The sequence below is a fragment of the Lycium ferocissimum genome, chromosome 6 (genome assembly GCF_029784015.1).
Source record: "Lycium ferocissimum isolate CSIRO_LF1 chromosome 6, AGI_CSIRO_Lferr_CH_V1, whole genome shotgun sequence".
Lineage (NCBI taxonomy): Eukaryota > Viridiplantae > Streptophyta > Magnoliopsida > Solanales > Solanaceae > Lycium > Lycium ferocissimum.
This window is the reverse complement of record NC_081347.1, coordinates 68096382-68114841: the sequence shown is the minus strand read 5'-3', so window position 1 is coordinate 68114841 and position 18460 is coordinate 68096382. Positions and strand designations below refer to the sequence as shown.

Sequence of the window (18460 nt, the reverse complement as noted above, 5' to 3'; positions counted from 1 at the left end):
CTATGACTTGTGTTTGAATAACCAAATAGCTACTTTTGTGTTTTTGGTTCATTGTTTGTGCATTGGTCTATAATGACATTTACAGATTCCTGAAATATTGCTTGTATTAGCATGATGTTTACTCAATTACTAACTTGTATTAAAGTTTATATTGCTAATTATCACCAAAACTCATACTAATTTGTCGTTGTGTCTTGGAAGTGTGGTTTGTTTAAAAATTTATATATGTAAAGACAATATATACTATACAACTTCGCTGAAGTCTGGTTTTCCGGGAAATATACATACATCAGCTGATCAGCACATTTAATGATTGCTGATTTTATTGTAATATGGCCAGTTAAGCTTCAACAAAAAAGATAAAATAGAAGATTTCTTATAGCAAACAATCAGTTCAGCCTGGGACTGACGCGAGCTCGAAGTGGATTCTTCATGGTAAAGGTGAAATCTAACTCCTCTGTTAAATCAATGTCGTCTCCCTCCACAGGCTTCCATTCGAAATGCCAAATCAAGTTAGCCACGAAGTACTCTAAATGGAGCATAGCAAAATCATACCCCGGGCATATTCTCCTCCCTACGCCGAATGGCATCATCTTCATCTCTCTTCTTCCGCTTATATCAAACGGTTTTCCATCTCTATGATCCATCAAGAACCTCTTGTGAAAAATTAAAGTTAATTTTTTAGAAGAATAAATATCATAGATATTTAGAAAAGTTTCTAGAAAGCTATAATGTAATATCTTTGATATATATTGTATTTAGGAAATGTCTAGAAATTCTAGACACTTAGATATTTATAGTTGAGGATAGAATTATCTAGATCCTTTTGTATCTAGAATAATATCAAGATATTCTAGAGTGGTAGAAAATAAAGATAACTAAATTTTTCTTATGGATGTATCTAGAAGTATTTCTAGAACCATCCCTACACAAGTATAAATAGGGGTGGTCTTAGTCATTTGTAACCAACCCAATTGAAAGTCATTCAAGCCAATTCAAGAGTCTTCTTCCATTACAAAATTCTCCTTTCCAAAGCTTCGCCTTCTTTAGTTGAATCTTCCGATCTTAGTTAACGATCTTGGGCTAGCAGAAGATCTTCCCGATTTAAGGTCTCCCTGATTTACCTTTTCTTCTGCTAAATTTCTCTACATGGTATCAGAGCCATAGCCATACGTTCAGTCGCCGGGCTTTGTTTCAAGATCGGTTAGTGGTAGATTCAATCGGTTTCTCTAAACGGATTTGAGCGGTCGTGTTAATGGGACCGGGATGGAGTTGTTGAATGGGTCAATTACAAGGTATGGAAGACATGTACGGAGTCACACTTGGGCGAGGATTTGTGGGATGTTGTTAATGGGAGTGACATAAATCCTCCTATTGACGGACCGGAAATAGCAGTGCATACAAGAAGTGGAAGCAAATTAATGCGAAGGTATCCTGAAGAGGTCCATCTCTCACAACTTGTTTGATCATATTATAAGGTGCAAATCAGCTCATGAGATATGGAGGACCCTCGATCGGTTGTTCAACAAGAAGGATGAAGTCCGACTACAGATATTGGAGAATGAATTGGCGAACACCACTCAAGGTAATCTATCTATTGCTGAGTACTTTTTGAAGATTAAAAACTTATGTTCAGAGATCTCATTTTAAACCCCGATGAGGCTATCTCTGCAACACGAATGAGAAGAATTATCATTCACGGTTTGAAGTTAGAATATATTCTTTTTGTCACATCAATTCAAGGATGGGCTCAACAACCATCCTTGGAGGAGTTTGAGAATTTGTTGTCATCACAGGACTACTAGCCAAATAGATGGCTGGTGTGTCGATCAAAGAAGGGGAAGGAAATGCTCTTGCAGCTAACCGAAGGAATCATAAAGTAAGGCAAAAGCAAAACGCTCAAGAGAGATGGCATATTCTCAATTCTGAAGAGGGTTCAAGCTCGCCAAGACGATGAGGAGTCTTCTAATTATGGTAAGAAGTATATTAAATGTTACCGATGTGGTGAAGTAGTACACATAAAAAGATTTTGCCGAGCCAAAGAAAGCAACATGGCACAAACCGAGAAAGCTTATGAAGAAGAAGAAGAAGACTGGGGAAGGTGCTTTGTAGCTGAGACTCGAGCAGTAGACGCCTTGGCCTCCCTTAATTTCGAAAGAGACTGGATTGTGGATTCAGGATGTGGACACCGTCTCACTAGAGATGAATCTAAATTTTCCAACTTCCGAGAACATAATGATTGTGATATAATTGTGACGGAAAATAATACGGTCCATCACGTGGAGAAGGAAGGCATTGGTGACATCAACAAGAAGCAAGAAGATTTCAAAGACATTCAAACTAGTGATGTGGTAGCTGCTGTTGAGGTAATCAACGAACCAGATGCTGAAACTGGTAATCAAGGTCTGGACGTGAAGGATGTTGAAGTAGAACCTGAGCAGGCAGTGTCTAAAATTATATATGGCAATAGTGACCATTCTGAAGAAAGCATTGAGGGAATTGTAGTGTTTGAAGTCTCTAGTCGGGGTCATCTGCCGTATCAGAGTCAATTACTACCTCAAATATAATACTGGAAGCAAATGGAGAAGCCGACGGTCAAATAAAGGAAGAGGTTGACATTGAAGGATCAATTTCATATGGAGACACAAACGGTATGATTTTTGAAAGCTCTGAAGCTGCCAAACAATTTATTGAGGAGCTGGAAAGGGAATCTAGTGGTGGATCCTATCGCTCGGTATCGAGGCTTTTGAAGGAAATTCATGGTCAGATCGTCACCAACTCTGGTGCTTCTCCAGATAACACAATTGTTAAGGAGCTAAGACAAATGGGGAGTCTGGAAACTCAAGAATGTGAAATTCAGCATGAAGATGATTCACGTGGTTTGCAAAGGCCAAAAAGAAATAGTGGAAAGTCTGCCCGCTACAGAGATGAAAATTTTATCAAGACGTATTCATGTTTCTTTGGAGGCCCAATTATCAGCGGAAAACCATCATCTTTTGAAGAAGGAAGAAGTGTCGGGAAAACATTGCTGAGATCTTTACCAAGGCACGTCCAAAAGCTTGTCCGAGTTCTTCCGCGACAAGTTCAAGATAGCTTCCAAAAATTACACAATGGGGAGTGTGAAAAATTAAAGTTAATTTTTTGGAAGAATAAATATCATAGATATTTAGAAAAGTTTCTAGAAAGCTATAATGTAATATCTTTGATATATATTGTATTTAGGAAATGTTTAGAAATTCTAGACACTTAGATATTTATAGTTGAGGATAGAATTATCTAGATCCTTTTGTATCTAGAATAATATCAAGATATTCTAGAGTAGTGGTAGGAAATAAAGATAACTAGATTTTTCTAATAGATGTATCTAGAAGTATTTCTAGAACCATCTCTACGCAAGTATAAATAGAGGTGGTCTTAATCATTTGTACCCAACCCAATTGAAAGTCATTCAAGCCAATTCAAGAGTCTTCTTCCATTACAAAATTCTCCTTTCCAAAACTTTCTCTTCTTTAGTTGAATCTTCCGATCTTAGTTAACGATCCTGGGCTAGCAGAAGGTCTTCCCAATTTACCTTTCTTCTGCTATATTTCTCTACACCTCTCCGGCTTGAAATCCATCGGATCCTCCCACACATTTGGGTCCATGCCCATTTCTCTCACCATAAAATAGATTATAACATTCTTTGGTATGACGTAGCCGTTCAATTCCATTTCTTTTGTCACCCTATGTGGCAGCAAAAAGTGAGATGGTGGGTGCCTCCTTAGACTTTCCAAGATCACTGCTTTAAATTATGGCATATTCTGCAAATCCTCCTCTGGTATCAACTTATTGCTAATTTCTACCTTTGATTGTTTTGGTCCCACAATTTTTACGTATTTCTTTGCCAGCTTTTTCCCGAATGGAAGGGTACTTAACCAAGTTGGCCATAATCCACCGCAACGCGGTGGACGTTGTATCGCCGGGCCGCACCAAGAAACTCGCCACAAAGGCCGACAATCTCTTCGTAAGTAAGTTTCCTCTTTTCCCGGTAATTCCAAATTTAGCAACGTATCGACATAACAAACCATTTCCTCTTCTTTTTTATGAACACCTGAGTTGGCTTTTTCTTCTTTGTGCTTTATTTGAGCTTGGATTAGAGGTATAAATACGCTCTCTACCACTTTTCGTAATGCAATAAGCTCTTTCCAACTTTTCGAAGATTAATTTTCCGACCCGGGGAAAATGTCAAGTATTTTAAATCGAGCACCGCTAGAAGTGCTCGATGCCGTGAATCTTTATTTGAATAATTTGAGCCTCGTTAAGCTTGTTCCCAAAGCACGGCAAGAAGACAAAGATGGCATGCTTAATATGATCGAGTACCATCACAAAGCCGAATCACTTTACTGATGTAGCTTTTAAATGAGGATACTTAGTGCCCGATTAGCCGGGATTTTGACCTCCAGACTTGATAGAGAGGGATGTAACATTTCCGATCTAAGGTTTCGACGTAGGACCCGCCACGCGGGGTCACACGAGGCGGTATCGATGCTTCGATCATCGCTACTTAAAATCGATTGATTGGTAATGCGACTGGACGAGCAAAGAGCCGCCTTGTGGACCAAAGCTTGGTAGGCTAAAGAGTGGCTAGTAATGAATATAGAAGTTGTAGTACCCATTTTGAGCTTAATAATAGGACCATACTTGGACTCGAGTTTTTGTAGGTGAGTTTAATATCGGCCTATGGATTTATTTCTCAACAATGGCAAGTTCCCAATAAATGGAAATGTAAAGGGTCCCGGTGGGAGATTCTTCTTGGTTTTTGAATTGGAGAAAAAGAAAAGATTTAAGAAAAATATGAAGGAAGAAGAGATAACAATACATAGAGGGATGACAATGATGAACCAAGAATCCATTAGTCTAGTTGTATCCCTCAAACATACCAATATACATCGGGCTCAACTTAATTATCCTTCTTACTAAATCTCTAAGATAGCTTTTCGAACGAGATATGACCATTATGAGTTTTTATATTGCTATATATTACATGCAGATTGTGGAGGGAGATAGACTTGTGCGTGTGAAAAAAGAAAGAATTAATGATAGGATGACAACAACTAGAATATGAGTTATGGGCATGTTATTTAGAAAAAAAGTGCACTACGTGCCTTGTTCCTCCTTATAGGGCAGATAAGGATTTCTCAATTAAAAAAAAAAAAAAAAACTCTTTCTTGTTCCATTTAGTTGTAGACACACCGTTATCGAGGGTCACCAATTAAACATTTAAATCCTCAATTAAATTGTGCCAACTCATTTTAATTGTAAATTCTAATTTGTTAACGTGGAGCTTTGATCATTAAAAATTGGGGCTTTTTCGATTGGATGTGCAATGAGCCCCATTCAATTTCGACGTATCAATAAATAGGTTTGGGTTTGCTAAAAAAAAAATATATATATATATATATATATATATATATATATATATATATATAGCTATATATATATTTTTTTCTTTTTCTTTTTTTTTTTATTTGCCATCTAGTGTCTCGATTTGTGCATGCCATCCATGTGCATGGGATCACATCACACTAATCTTCTCTTGTTTCAATTTTATCGGATGTTTTGGGGAAGGGACCCGTGTAGCGTCTAATCGTGAATTTTCCGTCAGTTGTCCCTTTTTGGGCAGTTATTTAGTAAATGACTCTATTTTTATTTCTTTTGTAACTTATGAATCTTTAGTCCACAATCTAAAGATATCTTTCGAGAAAACTAAAAATCTTATTAGAAAATTTTAGACTAGGATCTAAAATTTTGTGAGTTATTATAAATGTTAGACGATAATCTAATGTTTTACCCGTAAGGTTGAGCAATATATAAGCGAATATTAGATCCGACTTAAGATTGTTTCGAAAGAAATTTTCAAGGGGCTGCATTAGCAGAACTTTAAAAATAGAGATAAGATTAAATGGTGGCCTAAAAAAGGGACATTGTGTAAATCAGCTATGTCCGATATGCACCCACATTGAGCGTCGATTAATCTAGATTATGGCCGCATAAGGCCATTAAAAGGGGAAGTGCTCTGTGTTAGGATTTTGTCACACTCAGAGCTCAAACACTATACCTCTGGTTAAGGGTAGAGACATAGGCATATCTAAAAATTTAGTTTATAATTCTTGAATTCCAGAAAAGGCAACTTACTAGGTTTTATATTGATTATCTATATATATTAAGTGGATTTTTTTTAATACATATATATAATTTTGGTTAAAGTTGGTAAATTTTGCCAAACTTGTAACTAGAACTCTAGCTTCGCCCCTAGGTAGAAAAATTCTATCCATTCTATCACGATCCTCAGTGGTCGTCTTTATATGCTATATTATTATAACTCTAACATTTAGCCCATGACCTCACTATATTCATTTCATGTGCTTAGTTAAAGCTTTTAAGCAATATGTATGCTTTCTCAATTGTTCTTGATTCCAGTCAATAAACGAAGTCCTGTGTTATTATTTTTTTGGTACATCTAATAGTTTGTTATATTTTTGGTACATCTAATAGTTTGTTATGTTCTGTGCAGGTTATGGCTCGAAACTGAATGCCTTAAACTTTAAAAAAAAAAAAAAAAAAAGAGATTCCATTCAGCATTCAATGCTACTATTCATTAAACCAATGCTACTATTCATTAAACAAAATAAACTAAATATATATACTACTTGGCAATGATCCGTAAAGCCACGTTTATTGCTCTCACCCTCAACCCCCAAAAAAAGGGAAAAAAAAAAAAATAGAGACCCCATTCACATCCCTTTGTATTAACACAATGAGAACTTTGTAAAATTTCTTGAATAGGTAGCACATTTAAATGCCAATGGCACATTAGCAAACCCAATGCCAAATATGAGCAACAAACTTCTTGTTTAATTTTTTGTATAAATATTCTCGAAGATAGGCCATATCTTGATGCCATGTCATTTTACCTAAAGAAAACAACTACTGATGCGCTAACAACATTTCGTTTCCTTCCTTTAATACGTGGGCTCAATCAAGTTATTATTTGTATCAGGAAGTCTTATATTGAGGAACAAAAATGCTGATTCTATACTTAGGGCTCAAACTCGAGATCAGCTCTGACTAAAAATGAAGGAATACTTACCACTCCACCATAATCCTTACCACTTCAGACACCAACGGCAATATTTCAAATCATAGAATAGCTAGAAATTAAATTAATCTTCCAATAATTTCTAACATCACTTTTTCTACAAAAAAGATAATCGAAAACACAATTTGAATAAAAATAGGCTTACTCTAATTAGGGCTTTGCAAATATTCGTATCCCTTAAGTGCGGCTTCTCTTTTAAATTGGCTTAAATAGCTTCTTTATTTTCCGTAAGGATTCCTGCTGTATGATTTGGTAAAGTTGTTCATCGAGTATTGTGGCACTTTGGCCATTTCGAGCACAACTCTTCATTAATAAGGTACATGAAGAAAATTAGGATAAAGATAATGAGTAGTTAGAGGTGGATTTATGATTTGAATTTTATACCTTCAGGATTGGGCCTATTGATCATTCGAATTACTGAGTTCGAAATTTAATTTGTACAATTTAGCCTAAACTATTGAATCCAGTACTGTACATTCGCCCTTGTTAGTAGCAAAGTACAATGAGAACAACAAGGACAAACACTTTTGTTCTGGAGAAGAGTAACAATTCACATGCAACAGAGGATATATACATATATATATGTCCAAACGTCGCAAGGAATAATATTCTTATAATTTGCATACATATCGGAAAAGGGCCGAGGGGGTCATCCGAACCTCCTTCGGCGGAAAAATACATTGTTTATACATGACTAAAATTATTTTTTATGTATATATAGTAGATGTTAAACCCCCTTTAGCCTCTTTGTATGTTTACTTTTTATATTTTAAACCCCCTTAATGAAAATCTTGGCTATGCCACTGATTTCCTGTTGCCTTTTTCTTCAAGACATGGAGTCTTAATAAGGGCAAAGGTGCAAATATACCCCTCAACTTTATGATTTATAGCAGATATACACCTCGTTAAAAAAGTGGTGTATATATACCTCCGCCTTTAGAAAATGGTGCAAATAATAATGCATGCATTGACTTCTTTGGTTCAAGCCGTGAAAACAGCCTATTGCAGAACTTTAGGGTAAGGCTGCGTACTATAGACCCTTGTGGTCCGATAATTTCTCGAACCCCGCGCACAGCAATTAGCGGGAGCTTAGTGCACCGGGCTGTCCTTTAGCTTTCTCCTTCACTGGTTTGAACGCACGGCAGCATGTTCGAAGAACGCCTTAAATCTCTTGTATAGGAATCAAGAAAAAAAAATTCATGCGCAGTGGCAGAGCCAGGATTTGCTGTAAGGGGGTTCAAATATGAAGAAAGGACACACGAAGGAGCCCAGGGGTTCAACATATATTATCTATACATAAAAAATAATTTTAATCATGTATTAACAGTATAATTTTCCTCTGAAGGGGCTTCGGATCCTTAGCCGTATGTGGCTCCACCCCTGTTCATGCGAGACTTTAATTTGGGAAAAAGTGAAATAATAAGAAGCTAAAGAATGAAGGAATTCAATTCATTAGTTTCTGCATATACGGGAGGTAAATATATGGGTTAATATCACCGATAGTCCCTAAACTTACTCTTTGTAACACTAGAGTTATAACAATACTATTTTTGTAATAGTAAAATTACTAAACTAACAATTGTAATTCTAAAGAGACAAAATTAGTTTTTGTAACAATAAAATCACTAAATTATGTGTTAGTTGTCCGGAAAATAATAATCAGCGAAAGGTCAACTTTCAGCGTCAAAAAATTATCACCACATCATCATTTTGTCACTGTGAAAATTTTAAACATAATAATTAAAAAATATAAAAAAATTAAAAGAAACGAAAAAGAAAAACGAGCTGCTGCAAATTATATGCACAAAAAGGTATGGCGATATGAAAAGATGTGGCCACAACCTATATTTTAAATGAGAATTGATAGATCTATCATTTAAAGATTGGATAATACACAAAGATTAGTTGTAATTAACTTCTGTTCTCTTTAATTTAAATATCAAGAAATAGTGCACCTCGTGAAGATGGATTCGAGGATAACGAAAATTGTCGCAGATAGATTATAGTGGTCTGTGACTTCCACCATGTACGCGTGTGGAATTTTGTTCGAGAGGAGAACTTTAAGTAACAGTAGAATTGTTACCCTGGAACTAATAGGTTTACAGGTTACTGATTCGAGCCGTGAAATAAATTATTAATGTAAGCAATTAATGCTTGGATCAGGATAAACTGCCTATACATATTACACCTAGGGGTGCTGAATGAGCGATTTAAACTGAATTTAATTGGGTTGAAATTGGTTGAGCTAAAATTGATTCGTCCATTAGTTACTTTAGTTGAGTAGGGATGAAATTGGCTAAACAAAGATTCAGAGTCCAACCAGCCCAACTCTTATAAATTTTAATTTCTTTGTTTGTTTTCTTATAATTTGTTTAATTATCTAATTAAAAAATTCTTTATTATTGCTAATATAACATATCAAACAAAAAAAATACTATTTTTTTTAAAAAAAAATTGACAAGATTTCTCATGAGCCAATTTGAATTACATATCAACCAAAATTTTAGATGGATTAAATTTGGCGGATCAAAATGAGCCTACTTAACAAATGAGCGTCAATAACCTCCCTAACTTGGACGGATCATGAGCTAATTTTGTCACTTCGAATTACACCCCTTGGAATGCGATTCTTCTCTGAACCTTAAATTAACGTAAAATACATCGTACATCCGACTACTTCTTTTTGTTATTTGCTATAGAATCAAGAAATTTTTGTAGCAACATCCAAAGTTGCTGTTGAGTGAGACTTTCGAAACCCCAGTTTCACGGGGAGTAGGTTTTGACTTTGGGAAAGGGAAGCTTGGAAGTGTTAACAAAATTATAAGTCAGTCAGTGTAGGGCAGGTGAGTGAACTTTGGTCCGTGAGCTTTAGGTCGTCTTTTTCACTAACTTCCCTAATGTATTTGTGGAAACATGTTGGTATTTTTCCCAACACTATTATAAGTCTTTTAAATCAATTAATTGGGAGCTTCAAGACTTCTAGTAGTAGTCCTTTCGTTTGTTTCCTTTAGAGCCTGTTTGGAAAGCCACCTGGTAATTGGAATTGGTGTAATTACCCTAGTAATTATACAGCCTAGTAATTACACAGTATTGTAATTATAACGACCTATTTGTTTGTCATAATGTAATTACAATGTAATTACAAGCGTGTTGTTTGGTTGCACAAGTGTAATTACACAGTTAGTTTAATTTAAAAATAAAATTTAATTATAAAAAATTTAAAATTAATATTTAAAAAATATGTGCATTTATAAATGATATTAAATTACTTATTTAATAATACATTTTTCTTGAAAATATGTTAATTAATAATCATATATTTGTAACTAATATTGTAAAAAATAATTGATATATAATTTCAAATTAATAATATTTTAATTTTAATTGATTATAAAAATTAAAAGCATACTTTTTTTGTGAGAACCATGGGATTGGATGCTTGACAAAAAAAGAATATTTGTAAATATAATGCCATAACACTATTCAAATGTTTGACAATAATTCTATCAACTGTAAGTCAAAAATAAATAACATGCAATGTGAAATAGCAAGTCAATAGTACTAAAGCAAATATTTTTAAAATCGAAAATATAACCTAAATTCAAAATCCGAAAGAATATTTTTAACATAATACTCTTATGTCAAATTCTAACGTTACATAAGTAAGTTTCAACGTAACATAAGTAAATACTCCTATAATTTAAAAGAAAGGGAAAATATAAGTTAATAACCTCATTCACAACGATATTCTACTTTAATAACTTCACTTTTTATATGTCAAGTTTGCTAATGACTCATTCTTTCTAATATTAAGAGATGCAGTTTCAAAAATTAGAATATTAACACGGTTATGCTAAATGAATAAAATAAAAAACTAAAAAAAATACGAGTAATTACATGGAACCACAAGAAGTAAAGGTTGGGAATGAGAAGAAAGGAAATGAAATATAAATTCTATAAAAAGAAAAATATAAAAAATAATATATTTAAAAAGTAAAAATAAAAAGAAATTAAATAATACAAATATTTAAAAAGTAAAAATAAAAAAAAGAAATTAAATAATAGAAATTAAATAAAAATAAAAATAAAGAAATAAAATAAAATTAAAAAGAAATAAACTAAAAAGTAAATAAAAAATAAATTAAAATAAAATAAAATTCAAAAAGAAATAAACTAAAAAGTAACTGTAATTGTAATTACCTGGGTGGCTTTCCAAACAGGCCCTTAATGTTTCACTAGCTAATTACCCTCTCTATTTTGTCATCATTTTAGTACTACTCCTTCCGTCCCATATTACTTGGCCACATTATTAAAAATATATGTCCTAAATTACTTGTTTATTTACAAATCAAGATAGAATTAATTAAATCTTTCCCATCTTATCCTTAGTATTAAATATTCTTGAAAATAGTCAATATTAATTAAAATGTATTTATTGGAGAGATATAGGAATAAGATAGTAAAATACATCTTTTATTTATGATTTCTTAAGAGGCGTGCAAAAAAGAAAGTGGCCAAGTAAAATGGGAAGAAGGGAGTATTAAACTTCCAAAACCAAGATACTTAAGTTGCTACAGCTCCCTACTTAACTTAAGGTCGAATAAAACTTGGAAAACAAGTGTTACTTAGAGGGAAAGGTCTCAATATAATACTAAATTAATTTTAGTACTACTCCTTCCGTTTTTCGGTTCGGTTTTATTTCGGTTTGGTTATTTCACATTATTAAAAATATATGTCCGGTTTTTAAAGTTTACTTGTTTCGATTTTTTCAAATCGGTTTTTTTTAATATAATATTAGAATTAATTACTAATTCATATTCTCCAATAAAACATAAAACTAATAAATTGAAATCAAAATCAAACCAGGATACATAAGAACAAAAAACTATAATCATGAAAATAGATCAATATTAATATAAAATGTAATAATTGGAGAGAGATAAAGGACATACATAATCCTAAAGAGAAAATTACCATCTTTGTTAAGGATATTTGAGTTTTTTAATTGAAGTGGAAAAAGGGATACAAATGCAAAAGAGGACTTATTACAATTGGGAGCTATTAAACTTCCAAAACCAAGATATTTTAATTTTTTTGCTAATGCGGTCCGGTTTTTCTACTTAAAAGGTTATTTCTATTTCGGTTTTTTGAATAAAACACCGAAAACAAGTGTTACTTAGAGGGAAAGGTCTCAATATAATACTAAATTAATATTTAGGTAATGGAAGAGGTTTACCCGAATCCTTTTGCCAAAAAATTATACTATATATAAAGTTAAACTTATTTATTTTGTTATATACATTTTGATTTTTTTGTCTACTTATTTCTTTTATTTCCCCCTAAGTAACTATCCCGAACTCCTCCATTGTATTTATGTCCTTTTTTCATCCGACCACATGCTAATAGTGGATAATACGAGGTTGAAATCCAATGGACCATAACTAACTTTTTCAGAAAGAAACTAAATGGCTTCCTCGGTTCCGAAAAAGTGATGGTTTGGTATGCAAATCTTTAAACAACATAAAGAAGCAAAGAGCTTTTAACTACTCCAATTAGTTACTCCCGATATCCTACGTGACATATTTAAAATCGCAAGATTCAAAAGACAATTTATTATTATTACACACATATTTAGTTTAAGACAATTTTAGTATATTTAAGACCAGAAGATTCAAAGTCTTCTTTAATTTTTTAAACTCTGTACTGAACTAAACTAAGAGAGACAAATTTAAACTCTCCTTTTCACTTTTACTTGTCCCGTTTCGCTTTTCATCAGTCAATTTGACTAATCTTTGGGGTTAAATTGAATCATATCAATTCAATAGTTTAACATTAAGATGTTCACAAACTTTATGAAAAATACTATAAGTTGTAATTTATCTCATGTTAGTATGATGAAAAAATATATTTTAAAATATCAAGAAATGAAATGTGACAGGTAAAAGTGAACGAAAATAGTGTAATATACTGGTGCTGTGTGGCATGTGATGATGCCACAAGCCATCCTCTCAGAAAATTCAACGGATTTATCACATCTCAGTACTATAGTTAGTCATCACATGCCACACAGCCCCAGTTTTTGAGTTCTGAACTATATTGACTGCCACTAAACTAATACATCAAATCCCATCAAACTCAACTCCCGTCATTTACGCCACTCTACTTTAAGACTTGCATCAATCCTCTCACGGACTTCAATTTACCCGCCATATATATATATATATATCCTCTCAGAAAATTCAACGGATTTATCACATCTCAGTACTATAGTTAGTCATCACATGCCACACAGCACCAGTTTTTGAGTTCTGAACTATATTGACTGCCACTAAACTAATACACCAAATCCCATCAAACTCAACTCCCGTCATTTACGCCACTCTACTTTGAGACTTGCATCAATCCTCTCACGGACTTCAATTTACCCGGCATATATATATATATGCACATTGCATGTTCCCGCTAAACTACAAACAAAAACTTCCCCTCGAACACAGCTTACAACTTTTTTTCATGTACTAAAGATCAATTTTCAGGATAATGCAATTTACAAGATTTCTCTCTTTTTTACCTGACCTTTTGGTTTGAAAACGCGCTAAAAACAAAATTCCGGCGAAGAGTTGGAGTTGATCAAGGCAGTCCAATGAGTTCGAATTCCAGAGCAAGCACTGAGGTATTGATCCCTAAGAAATGGAATCACAAGGAGACTTCTTCTCCTGAAAGAAACATCATTTGGATTGAACCAAAACCTAATAAGGGTTTGAAAAGTGTTCCTGTTATATATTATCTATCCAGAAATGGCCAACTTGAGCATCCTCATTTCATCGAAGTTCCTTTCTCTTCTTCAGACGGACTCTATCTCAGAGGTAATAACAACAAATTCACTATGATTCATATTGGCATCCTCCCAAGCAGTTGCTGCAAGTTTTGGTCAAAATTTACCTTATACTAGTCTTGGTTAATTTCGTTAAGTACTATTTGTGGGAATTATGTATTCCTTTTGTAGTAATTTCTTGATTGGTATACAAAGTCAAAGTTTCCGTGTGGGTTCATTTTCCCCCACTTCCGTTTTGTCCTCTATGATATGCAAAATGTCCCTTATTGGTGGTAGGAAATCTTTCCTTCCTCCTTATGATGAGAAGTTCTTTATTAGGCTAGTAAATGGGCTAGAACAAGAGAGTGACATCGCGTGCATGAGAATTAATTCGATAAGTTGTTTTTTCTATTTTACTTGCTCTTGATCAATATTGTTCTAATTTAACAAACAACATCCTCCCTCGGGTTTTGCTACATTCATAGTGTTTTCAAATAGAGAGTGATTGAATTTTTCTTATTATCAGATGTGATAAATCGGTTGAATTTTCTGAGAGGAAAAGGCATGGCGTATTCGTTCTCTTGGTCCTGCAAGCGGTACTAAATCTGTATCAAATTCTGTTTCAGATGAGATATACGAAAGAATTTTAGTTTTTGGATGTGATTTGTGAATCAATGTTGATGATTTCGATCTGCAGGAGCTACAAAAATGGATACGTGTGGCACGATGTATCTGAGAACGACTTGATTCATCCAACGAACGGACACGATTATGTTCTCAAAGGATCGGAGCTTCTAGAAACTTCAATGAGTTCACGATTTTGTGAGATTTCGTTACCTGAATCGCGGAAATCACCTTCCGATTCAGATGAAAATCATGATTCTTCTTCTTCTTCGACTAAGGCTAGGAGGAGGAGGAATCAGTCGTGGAGTTCATTTGAAAATCCTCAACAAGAGTACAGGTGTTGGAAAAAATAATTTAAAATTGTAGAAATCAAATTTATTTAATTCATGTCTAAATAAAATTTCTAGTCAAAATAATATAGGAATATGTTTTCTAGTTCCTAGGGAAATTAGGTTTTGCACTGTTAGAAATAGCGTGTTGCTAGCTATTTTGATATAGTAGAGATTTTGGGGACTATAGAATGTACATTCAAAGATTTATGAGTTTATGAATAAAATATTTTCCATCAACAGACTAGTGTACAAGTGCGAGTCAAGCAGAGAAATGGCTGGAAAATCCATGTCGGTGGCGACACAGACGGAGGAGAAGAGAAGGAAGGCTGGAATAGTGAGGGAGCAGGAGAACAAGAGTGTGGAGCTGAGCAGAGAAGAATTGTCTCCGCCGTCGATGTCTAGCTCCGACGGAGTGGACGGTGGTAGTGGATCGAAGTACGTTAATGTTGGAGATCAAACGGCTGAGAATGAATTTAGCAGTGGTAGAATGAGTGCTTCTAGAGTTGTGATGCAACTTATCACATGTGGATCGTCCACCATAGTAAAAGGCAAAAATAGGACCAAATATTGATTTATTATTTGATTTAAGATAAGAGTTCAAGTAATATAGATGGTTGGTGTAAAATTTTTTTTTTTTAGTTTCTCACCCGGTGTCGGTATCTATTTTGGGTCTCAATTAATTTGAATTCGTGTCGGGAGTTCCACTTTAGGGTAAAACACTCTCTATCAAAGACAACTCTATATTACTGGAACTCGATACATCTGATTTAGGATGGATGAGTATTCACCACTCCACCACAATCTTTGGTGATGTGAAAAACTCTTTTATCATCATGTCATTTCACTTTTTATTGCTGACAATATATCTTATTTAAAGAAACTTATAGTATAAAAACTTATTTATATTGATAATGTATAAAACTTGAACTAATGAGTGACTAGTGTTACGAAAAATTGTGATTTCTTTTACCTATTTTTTTTCTTCTTCTTGTCAATCATTCAAGTACGTGTGACGTGAATTACAATATATTTCTAAGCTTTACGAATTAAAGTTAACTTAGAACAAATCAAAATGAAAACTTTTCTAATTTCGGAAGGTAAATTGTTTGCGTGAAATCACATTAATGGATTCGATTGATTTGTGTTTATCTATATCTACCCTCTTCGAATGTGCTAGCTTGGTTAGTTAACATTTATATATATTTTAACTTTCGATAAAATCGCCGCTCTACTGCCTCCTTCCAGCATAAAATCCTAATTCCAAAATGAAATTGAAAGAGCAAAACGAAACTACCGTCTTGGCTCAATGTTATCTCTCAAATATATTGCAAGCTTAAAAATAAGTTTATGCAGTGTGAAATCGTCTGTTGAACATAGGTAAATCGGTCCCTAACAAAGACGAGTTTATACCCAAGGCTCAAAATTGAGACCTCTTGTTAAGTTTATCCAATGTGAGATTGTCTGTTGAACATAGATAGCAAATCATTCTGCAAATCCGTAAAAGATAACTAGGTTAAGCACGAAATTGTTGTACAGTAAAACTAGATCAATGGTTAAAACTTGTAGAGAGAGACATCTCGCAATTCTCATTACACAAAATAATCAAGAATCAATCTTAACAAATTTAACAATATAAACTAGTGGATCCACTAGATTAACTACATGATAAATGGGTGAAAATGATTTTCACCCCCCAACTTTGCTTTAAAAATCAAACTCCCCCCTCAACTTTGAATAATAGTCATTCTCCCCCCTTTATCCTAATTGACTTTTTAAAATTCCTATGTTACCCTTACATTATCAACTTGACTTTTGTACTTTCACTTCTTTAAAATCGTGATTTTTAAATCTCTTTAATCTATGTAACAAATTTTCTATAAAAAAATAAATATTAATTTCGAGATGGAAAAAGAAAAGGAGAAATACTAGTGAATGTATAACTTAATGCCGTTCTATAATGAAATAAATGAGAAAGAAAAAAGAATTTTTTTTATTAATAATTATCAAAAACTCCAATCTATTTATACAAGCAAAAATAACAGGTAATAAAAACTTTATAAATATCTTTCAATGCAGGTAATACAAAATAATTAATTAAAAAAAAAAGATATATTCTATAACAAATTCCTAAAAGATTATCTATTTATTATAAATGAATTTTAAATTATAATTTAAAGTATGCCATTAATGACAACCAAAACTCGTTTATATATTGACAATAGAGAATAAGAGAGAAGTGAAATTTAAATACACATATACATATATATGTAAAAATAACAGGTAATGTGTGTGTGTGTGTCTTAAAATATCAATCATAAAAGTAACATTAGATTTTGTGATAAATTCATAAAATGATTATTCTACTTATAATATGAATTTAAATAAAGATCTATAAACACCTATGTTAAAAAAAAAAAATTATATAATATAACAAGGTATTACATAGATGGAGGATTGAAAATGTCAAGGATAAAATAGGCATTGCATAGGATAAAGGGGGGAGAATGTCTATTGTTCATAGTTGAGGGAGGAGCTTGATTTTTAAAGCAAAGTTGGGGAGTGAAAATCATGATAAATAGAAGAGTATCATTCTTCATCTATTGAAAGATATCTTTATAGTAGCTGTAAAAATGACACCTCTTGATTTCATTTTCTTCTAGGTAGGGGTGTGTACATTGGATAGGGTTTTTTTTTTTTTTTAAATACCAAACCAAATCAATTCTATTCCATTTTTTAAATTTACACACCAAACCAAACCAATATAATTCGGGTTTTTCAACCTCGGGTTTTCCGGTTATTCGGATAGAGTTTTTCGAGTTTTTTCCGCTATAGTCTTGATACAAAAATATAACTTTTACTTCAAATATTTCTTTAGTCCTAGTAAGATACAACTATATAATTAAGGTGTAAGCAAAGTCTTAAGAAAACACACAAAATGTGAGAGAGAGTGATGACATTGTATTAAAGTATTCAACAAAACTAATAAAATCAGGTTAAAATAAATATTGCTAATTAACAAGCCATAAAGAAAATGACCATAATCTAAAAATATTAAGTCATGCTAAAATAAGTGACATCCTAATAAGTATTAATTACATGACAAAGAAAAAAACTTAAGTTATGTATTTTCACTCTCTAAATCAATTATGCAAAACTAAAGAATAGATATCCAATATTATTATCATTCCTAGTGGTAAATTGAATTTATTTTGTTAGCATTAGTGTTGAGTTGGTTTTGATTTGGACTTTATTTGAGTTCCTAACATCCATAGGATATATAACTTATTGACATCCAAATTCTAAAGTTAAAGATGGTTGAATAATATGATAATAGATTAAAAAACTAATAAAAAAATTTAAGAAATATTTATAAATTACATTACAAATAAATATTTTTATGTATAAAATATTATAAAATTTGAATATAATTAAAAAATGTCGAGGTTGGAGTCCAAGTTTGACTTTTTTAAAGTTTAAAACCAAACCAAACCAATTAAGAGCTTGAATCAGACTGGTTTTTTTTCCAACACCAAACCAATCTCTGGATACTTT

At 32.9% G+C, this 18460-nt stretch overlaps 1 protein-coding gene and 1 pseudogene across 1 annotated transcript; one reads left to right on the top strand and one right to left on the bottom strand.

Annotated features, from left to right (window-relative positions):
• Positions 1 to 295: 295 nt before the first annotated feature.
• LOC132061582 (cytochrome P450 89A2-like) lies at positions 296 to 13509 on the bottom strand (annotated as a pseudogene).
• A 107-nt stretch (positions 13510 to 13616) lies between these two features.
• Positions 13617 to 15534, top strand: LOC132060953 (protein SOSEKI 5-like). Its single transcript, XM_059453844.1, has 4 exons — positions 13617 to 14004; positions 14479 to 14548; positions 14650 to 14913; positions 15149 to 15534. Exons 1-4 carry the CDS (start codon positions 13782 to 13784, stop codon positions 15477 to 15479), a joined length of 888 nt encoding a protein of 295 aa, XP_059309827.1. The 5' UTR covers positions 13617 to 13781; the 3' UTR covers positions 15480 to 15534.
• The last annotated feature ends 2926 nt before the right edge of the window (positions 15535 to 18460 follow it).

What these genes read in the sequence shown, in the direction of transcription:
- LOC132060953 (XM_059453844.1), top strand. Translation starts at nt 13,782, where the DNA reads ATGAGTTCGAATTCCAGAGCAAGCACTGAGGTATTGATCCCTAAGAAA. An exon ending in AGACGGACTCTATCTCAGAG is followed by an intron (nt 14,005 to 14,478) that starts GTAATAACAACA and finishes TCTTATTATCAG; the next exon opens with ATGTGATAAATCGGTTGAAT. An exon ending in TTCTCTTGGTCCTGCAAGCG is followed by an intron (nt 14,549 to 14,649) that starts GTACTAAATCTG and finishes TTCGATCTGCAG; the next exon opens with GAGCTACAAAAATGGATACG.